General features: G+C 38.8%; 1 protein-coding gene across 3 annotated transcripts; it reads right to left on the bottom strand.

The window, feature by feature from the left end:
- Positions 1 to 2,972: 2,972 nt before the first annotated feature.
- LOC306998447 (uncharacterized protein) lies at positions 2,973 to 8,118 on the bottom strand. 3 transcript variants are annotated; one of them, XM_079612537.1, is made up of 13 exons: positions 7,983 to 8,118; positions 6,862 to 6,955; positions 6,666 to 6,731; positions 6,408 to 6,551; positions 5,985 to 6,321; positions 5,491 to 5,776; positions 4,910 to 5,143; positions 4,663 to 4,751; positions 4,454 to 4,558; positions 4,141 to 4,328; positions 3,839 to 4,001; positions 3,501 to 3,745; positions 2,973 to 3,238 (listed from the first exon to the last, which is right to left on the bottom strand). In XM_079612537.1, the coding sequence occupies exons 4-12, from the start codon at positions 6,425 to 6,427 to the stop codon at positions 3,725 to 3,727; spliced, it is 1,443 nt and encodes a 480-aa protein (XP_079468663.1). In that variant the 5' UTR covers positions 6,428 to 6,551; positions 6,666 to 6,731; positions 6,862 to 6,955; positions 7,983 to 8,118; the 3' UTR covers positions 2,973 to 3,238; positions 3,501 to 3,724. The 3 variants fall into 3 exon arrangements, with proteins under 3 accessions (XP_079468663.1, XP_079468661.1, XP_079468662.1); XM_079612535.1 differs by having other exon boundaries at positions 3,026 to 3,238; positions 3,501 to 4,001; XM_079612536.1 differs by lacking the exon at positions 7,983 to 8,118 and having other exon boundaries at positions 3,026 to 3,238; positions 3,501 to 4,001; positions 6,862 to 7,501.
- Positions 8,119 to 8,721: the final 603 nt, after the last annotated feature.

Genomic DNA, 8,721 nt, shown 5'->3' with positions numbered 1-8,721 from the left:
CACCTTGACTACTCCTTCAGATCAGACAATATATTGATTTAAAATTTGTATGACATGTCTTGTGTAAGAAAGCTTTATGCGAGTAGGCGTTAACCACCATGAATATTGAGTGTTTCACACTTGAGAAAGACAAAGAGCCTCCCATAATGGCCCTATTAGGAGCTCTCAGGCACTATCATTACATTACCTTGCACAAAGAATGAGGATTTAAAAAAGAAAGGCTTTTTGATTGTTTGAATTTATTTACAACACAACATAATCCAAAGATACACAACAAATGGCAAAAAAGCACATTATTTAACACACTGAACTAAAGACAGAGACTTAAAGCTAGGGTAGGTAATGTTGGAGAGCTAGCCAGATTTGAAAGTGGCACCTCTTCTAAGCTCCGCCCCCTCCTGTCAGTGCTCCATCCAAAGCTACGCCCCCCCCACAAACATGAACGCGCATCCACATTTGGAGTCAGCTGCAGGTCACAGGAAAGCCGAGTACTTCAGCACATTATGGGCAGCAACCAAACTACGTCATGTCTCATTCACCTGTAAGTAAACTATATTATTATTACAATGAATGCAATAAAAAAAAAAAAAAAACATGGCTATTGTTTGTGTGATGCCCAGTAAATTGTTATCACATTTGTGGTAGTTTTTGTAATTTTATAAAGTTATGTATGTGAATTTTGTTCAGGAGTAATTAACCTGTTTCTACCATTCATTTGCACTAATATATTTTAATTAGTGATCAGGAGTAATTGTGGAGTTTGTCAGCAGTGGGCAGTGTGGCGCTTATTGTGCTCTCGGGGCGTTACGTCAGTTTGTCCCGCTTTGCGGTCTTTCTCTTTCTGCTGAGCGAGATGAGAAACGGACACAGACTTTGCCCTGTCTCATTTATTTCTCCTGTTTCAGGTTGGTAGATTAGTAAATTAAGTTAAATAACTGAAATATAATATGTTTATATGTCGCTGAATGTTTCAAGGTCCGTGTAACAGGGCTGTTTAATGAAAATGGACATATGTATATAGCAGTAGTTGAATGTTCGCGCCGGTGACGTCATCTGTGATAACTAAAGTCACGTCGAACAGAGTTTTATTTTTAGCTCTTTGAACATTTCTGTAAAGTCTAAAAGTTTTGAAATGTATGATATTGTGTAATATGCGGAAAGCTAGTGTTAAAACCATATGTTATATATTCTAAAAGTGGTTTAAAAAACAAGTTATAAGTCTGTCAGCTCATGCATTGTGGAAGAGAAAAAAAAGATGCTATTTGAAAATGGAAAATGCATTTAGGAATTATATGCAAGTGATAACATAAGCTATGTCTTAATTTAAGTGGAAAAGAGACAACTTACAAGGTAACAGTGGTTATTGTCATTTTGATTTATTTGATCATACACAATTTATATCTCAGTAATTGCTGAAAGATGAAAAGAAAACAAATTGTATTTTATTTTTGAAATGTCTATTTCATGAGAAAACATTGTGTGTTTGAAACCAAGTAGGATTTTAATTGTGATTGTGTAATAAATCCTCTTGGCTCTCTTTCTGCTGAGCGAGATGAGAAATGGACGCAGACTTTGCCCTGTCTCATTTATTTCTCCTGTTTCAGAGCGAGAGCATATAAGCTGTTTATATGATACCATCTGGTACCTGTAACATTTGTAATGTTACTCGCAGCTTTCAGGCTAACATTACACGTTTGGTGTTGTATGAACTCGGAAGGGGACAGGCCCGGGATCGTGCTCGAGGAAGAGGAGGTGCACGGGGTAGAAGCCGAGGAAGTCGAGGTAGAGGACGGGGAGCAAGCCGGACTGAAACCGGAGAACAACTGAGACATGAGGATATTCTGCAAATGGAGAATCTGCAAGCTCAAAGAATTTCAGATGAGCAGGTAGCCTATCTATAGTAGCATTTTTTTTTATATATATATTTTTTGACCTCAACATCACCAATAACTATAGGATAAGATAGATCTTTATTGTTCCACAATGGTGAAATTCTTGGTATTGCTGCAGCACAGTAGATTGTTTAAAAAGATTAAAGAATTATAATAACACTAACATCAACAATATATGTACAATACATATTAAATTAAGTCCTTGCCACTGTCAGCCAATAAATAATTACCTGGCATTTACTGTGGACACACAATTCCTCATAGAGGACAGTAAAACTGTTTTCAAAAAAGTAGAATGTTTTTGATGAACTATTGTTTTACAGGCCAGAATTCATACACTGAGCTTGGAAGAATCCCATCAGTTGCTGCAGATCTGCTTGACAAGGGACCCAAGCCTCATCTTTGATCTCCTCCATATGTCAACATCAGGAGATGCTCCTCCACCAGGCCCTCCAGCTCCGAGTCAACCCACTTGGTGTGTGTGCCGAAACTGCAGAGAGGTGCCCACAGATGTAGAAAGAAAGTGCTGTGGACAACAACACGGCTCCTGCATTTCCATGCTGCCCCACATGGAAGTGTACATTTTGCAGGAGGGGGTGTTGTGACTTGCCAGAAGGATCTGGAATGATGTCAGAGCTGTGGAGGATCTTCCAGACCCAGGGGAGAGCAATAAACAATTCCGCTACGCTGCATACCGGCAATATGTTGTGTGGCAATATGGGGCACTGGGAGCTGGGCACAGAGTAGTAATTACTAGTTGCTGTGTTTGGAAAATTAGAGACCGCTACCCAGATTCACATGGACAGTATACAGGTTTCATCCCAAGTAGGGTGTAGGCACAGTACAATAATTAGCATGTATTCTTGTGGCCTGCTGTTTATATTTTGTACTGGTTTACATATTGTTCCTGTAAAATTTGCACTGACGTGTACAGTATGTACAGTAAAATTATTTTTTATAATTTTGTTATGTTGAAATAAATATTTTGAAATAATAAATGCCTCTACTTTACCATTTCAGCATAAACAAGCTATTACTTTTCTTACCTCCTTACATGCTAAATGAATAATGACAATGAATGTGGTATAACACTTTTTATTTTATTTAAAACAACAACAAGATATACCTAAGACAAATACTTTTTAACACAAGTATCTGTACTTCCGCTGCTTTTTTTCTTTTTAAATAATTTCTAATGTCAAAAATAATCTGTATTTACATAAAATAAATAAGAAAAATATATATATATATACACATGAAAAGGAGTGTGCAGGGATGGCTGACAGGTCAGGCTTTGCATGATGCGTTGTCTGCTGTGGTCATCTAGTCCTTTGGCAGTGATTTACCTTTAGGAAGAATATTACAATTACACATCTGACAATAATTACTGCATTCCAAAAACATACAATGAATGACAACACAACTTTATTTCCATTTCACACAGTTAAAAACATTTATGTCATTCTTTTTATTGATTTATCCTTTGTTTTTTTTTTAGAAAACTAATTTAGATCATAAGTTATGATATGGATTTCTTTTAAATTACCTTTTGCACCTAAGTATGTTAGCATTTCATGACCAAACGAAAAATATTGTAAGAAAACTCACCTAGCCCTCTGCTGAGTTGTTTCTGCAAAAGCTCCTGTGTTGATGGGGCAGGGACACCTGACAGAACCCCATATTGACGGGGATCATTGGGCCTCTTTTTTGCAGTCCGTGGCAAACCCCCAGTTGTAGACAATTTGCACTGCATAATCGCACTTTGGAGGTCCACAATGTAACTGTAGTCCTTTTCCACCTTTAGTGTGTAAAGGCTCCACTTCCTGGACTTTTTATTGTACACCTTGCCGTATCTGACATCAGAGAAAAGATTATGAACTTGGTGATACAATCATTGTACCTTAAAATGTACAGTATTTAATTTTTCCGCAAAAAATTAAAAATACTGAAGAGCCATCAGCCCTTCTCTTTGATGGTCGGTCAACGTGGTGGTTGTAGTCCAGGCCAGCCAGCATGACGCGAGCAGCGTACACGGGCGGCGAAAAGCAGAAGCGTTTGCTGGCATACATTAGAATATGATTGTGGAATGACTCCAACTCTGCAGTTGACCTGGGAGCACAGAGGAAAGATACAATTGCTTTATACTCTGGTAATACAAATGAAGAAATTGCAGGACCAATTCTGTAGTACAGTGAAATATTTGCATAGGGCAAAAAAATAAATTGAACTTAGACATATGCTGACATACCTAAAATGTAGATATTTGTTTATGCTCTTTAGCCAGCGTGCATCAAGAACCACTTCTGTCAGTCTCTGGTGTGCCACAGAACCCTTCTGGATCACTCCTTCTCTCTGTCCTCCACCAAGGTACCATGCTGACAGGCTCCAAGGGCCCACGCATGTTCTCCTGTCACATGGTGAAGTAGTCCAGCCCACCTGTCCTATTGCAAAATTACACGTGTTGTGAACAAATGTGGTCAATAACAATAGAAGTCAATTTTGCCAAATAACTACTCAGCAATAGAGGCTGGACTAGACAGATGAATTTAGATTATACTTACAAAGAAATCTTCATATGTATCTGCAGTCTTGCAGCAATACCAGAAGTGATTGCAGATATCCTTACTCCACATCTGAAAAATGGTGCACCCCCTTTGCTGTCCTGCCTTGGCATTGTAGCACAAATACATTTTGTGAATGTCAGATAAGAGAATTGATGTAGATGCTTTTTTTCCAACTATATCTATCTACAGAGAGATTATGAACTTACTGCATGAATTCTTTTCCCCAAACATTTGGACCCATGCCACATGTCCAGGGTGTGTCGGACGCCGCAGTCTTTATATTTACCTTTGTTGTCTATAGGACGAAAAAGTAATTGAGGATATATGCTAAGTAATAATCCAAATCATTGTTCAGTCATAATAATAATAATTGATGGTTGTGGCATGGGGCTATATGCACAGAGTTTGATTGCTGAAGCAATCTCCTAAAGCAAATTACAATAATGAACTTACTGAAGAGGGCTGATATCTGTGAATGGGCATCCGTGCAGAATTCCTCAATGTTGAGTTCTTCACATAGTGTGTCAAATGCCCGCATGAAGCCCTCCTTCTCCATGATAACAGAATTCCGCATGGTCTCACGCTTGTCGATGTTAACCATGCAGATTATCTGTTTGGATACATTGTCCATGACAGTGTATGTGCAATACTGTGCACAGAATCCTGGACTGTCCATGTGAGCATCTCCTTTGAAAATTAATTTGAACAAAAATAGAGAAATTGTGATAAGAACATTGTCCGTAATTTGTCATTTTGTCCTGATCCAACAGCATTACAAAGCACTGTGCAATGTCTGTCCAGTACTTCCTATCTTACAACTAAAATCCGAAGATAAAATATTATATACTTTATCTTAATGTTTTATGTCTACACTAATCCGTTTTTGTTTTACTTTTTGTTTTGTTCGTCTTAGTATCACTATTCATCTGCCTTTTCAATACCATCGATTGGGAATAATTACATTTAGATTGAATGGTGCATATTATAAAGTAAGAATGTGCGCTTGTATGTGTGTGTGTGTTTGTCAAACTCACCCAAGGCTATAACTGGCCCTTTTGACTTGAGCTGGGTGATGACTGAAGCTCTCTTCTCATCCCAGAACTCCTTTATAGTGTCCACACAGTAGGAGTCCTGGATCCTAAAGAATGTCGACCTCTCCACCATCCCCATGTTCATAAACTTAAACAGTAGTGAGATCTTGGCGTAGTTGTTGCCCGACAGCAGAATATTACTGGAAAGCATGAAGTCTCCAGCTAGCATCCCATATTTAAAAATGGGCTGTGAAGCCCACTTCCAAACAGTGTGACCACGAGGACACATCTGAAAAAAAGCATACAGAGTAAGACAGCACATTACAGTAAATACAACGACTAACACACATAGTTTTAACATACTTTGCCATACAGTACTTATGTTATAAGTTTTTCATTTGTGTATGTTTGAATTTATCTAGAAAAAAGGATTGGTGTTACAGGGTAAAAACAGTCCCAAAGTATGTAATAATCTTGGATGCTAAATAAATACTCACCCATTCGACGATAGCAGCTGTTCCCCTGGACCTGACATTTATTTCGAATGGTGCAGGTGCCAGGCATTCAGTCTTCCTGTTTGGGTCCTTGGCAGAACACATGCTGACAGGGTGAATGAGATACTCGGCAAGCTGCTTCAAGCTGTCGTGATAAACAATGGATGCAGGATGGCCAATAATATCATCCGCAACCATGACTTTTGCTGCTTCTGGGAGTGTTGGCATGTCTGCCATGGTTTTATCTGGGGCATTGTCTGGAGCATCATGCACAGTGTCCTCCATGGTGATTTCTTGAAGAGATTCCAAGCAAATTGGAGTCTTCAGAGCACCACCAGTCCTGTTGTAATAAGAACAGCTATGAGAAATAAGAAAAAAAAAAAAAATAACTTAACTGTAAGTGGAGCCAGAGTGTATTGAACCCACCTAACACAAATATGAGGCATAAAATCTCCATCGTCATTGTAATCATCATCTTAGTCCACTTCCTTGGTTACATCTTCTAATGATGACACAGACTCTGTGTCCCTATCAGGATTCCAGGTGACGTCTTCATCTTCCCAGTCAATGCTATAAAAAAAAAGAAAATCAGACAAAAAAACATAATAATTCACACAATAAATAAATACAATTTCCCACAAACAGAAAAGTAAAAACATCTCTGCAATCCACACAGCGACTTACATGGAGTTTCGAATGTCATTAAATTCATCTGCATCAACATCAATATTTAGGTCCAGAGACGACATACTATAAAGACAGAAAAACACACACAAAGGGAGGAAGTATTGCATTACCACATGTCGCTGAAATAATGCACAGAACATGTTTTTACTCTAAATTGTATTTTGGAAATAATTGGAAAAAATAATTTTACTACCATAACATACGTTGCATCCAATTGCTGGAGAACGGTTTCCTCTGGGCAGCTAATGTTTAACTCCTGAACGCCAGCTACTGAGAAGTCATCATCTCTGTGAATGTTACAAAATTATATATTATCAGCATCAACATAAAAAAAAATTCCATTCATCAAGAGTGCAACACAGGACTGTTGATATTTAGAAATAGTAGTCTTGGGTTTGCAAATTGATGAGAAGATGTTTTAACAGACCAAAAAAGCATGAAGAGTGAAAAAAACTGTTTAGAAGATCCTCACTTTGCCCTATCCTCTCAAAATAGCATCTACCAGAGGAGAGTCCATAGACGATCCTGTAATATGATCAATTACTACACAAACACCCCAACGAAGGTCGAGGTACAACTTGTAACTGTGTTTTCTTTTAGTGTTGGGGGTTGGTGGAGTCTTTTATGATGTTTACTAGTGTGTGAAGTGCTGAACCTTCTAAGGTGAAGGACAGGTTTTGTCCTCTGGCCATCAGACTTTTCAAAAGATCTAATCAACTTTCCCTGCCCCCACCACACCAGCCAATAGGCTTCACTTTTCCCCTGGATATACAAGAACATACACATCTTTTTGCAAAATATATTCAGTGCATCCCTATAATATATATATATATGTTTAAACATGGATATATCCCACCAAATACAACGGTGGCCTAAGCATTGTTCATAGCAGCATCAAGTAAAACTCACTGGTCGGACAGAGACTCAGAAACAATAGTTGAGACCGGTGGGCGAGGTGGTCTTATCAATCGATGTTTCACAGGTGTGGAAGTTGATGGATCCTTCTCGTAGCTAACAAAACACATATGCCACATCACCACAGTTGTCCCATTTATAAGCGATATATTAACGTCATTTTATCACAATTATAATGCAGAAACACTTGCGACTATGGCTGTGCAATATGTTCAAAATGTCATGTTCTAAAAGTCAGCTAAGCTGTATGTACCTACGACCTGTAATGCAACTGGCTTACACCGACAGAGAAGCTACTGTTAGCATTGGGCTAATACAAGCTACAACAGTAACTACGTTGCTTAACGTAACATATATCATGGAAATAACAAATCCCCCCGACGCAAAACAAATAATTACCTGTCCAGCAGAAAGACCGCAACCTCGGCATCGCTTTTTAGGCCCTTCAGCTCCCTCAGTTGTCTCCACCGTTCAAATGCTGAACCAATGTTGACCCGAGTTTGTCCTCTGGTTTTATCTAGTGCCTGTTTCTTTGCAGCCTTTTCTGCCTCAGACTTTCTTTTTTTAGCCTTTTTGTCAGAGCGAGTACTTACAAGCAAAGCTGGTATTGGTAGTTTTGGCTGCATTTGTTCTGCCATTGTGCCGCAAACTCCTGCTTAGTCGGTGTAGTGAGCTAAATGTTTCCGGAAACGGTGACGTGATTAGTGCACGCAGGGCTGTGCACGCAGTGGTGCTCGGGCACGAGACATGAAGGCATCTGATTGGTTCTTTACATTCGCACCGAATGGCAGTGATTGGTCAGAGTTTTTACTGTCCTACAGCTGCTACAGAGGTCAGATTTTTTTCATTCCTTTTTCTGAACACATAATGTATTGACTACTATCAGAATGGAAGGACCATTTCACCCAGTATAAAAAAAATGTTTCTGAACAGGATTACCTACCCTACCTTTAACCAGTCACACACCTTTGTGCCATTTCTGAAACATAGTGCATACCTGTCATTTCCAAGGTGTTTGATTTTTCACTTTACCTCCTCATGCTCATGTTGAAGTCAGCAGGACGGGTAGCTACCTAAAACAAATATATATATATATAAAAAACCTGTGAACATGCTGATATCAAGAGAAACCAAGGCT

Source organism: Phoxinus phoxinus (assembly GCF_949152265.1).
Source record: "Phoxinus phoxinus genome assembly, chromosome: 5".
Lineage (NCBI taxonomy): Eukaryota > Metazoa > Chordata > Actinopteri > Cypriniformes > Leuciscidae > Phoxinus > Phoxinus phoxinus.
Note: the sequence above shows the minus strand (reverse complement) of the source record. Positions and strands in the feature narration are given on the sequence as shown.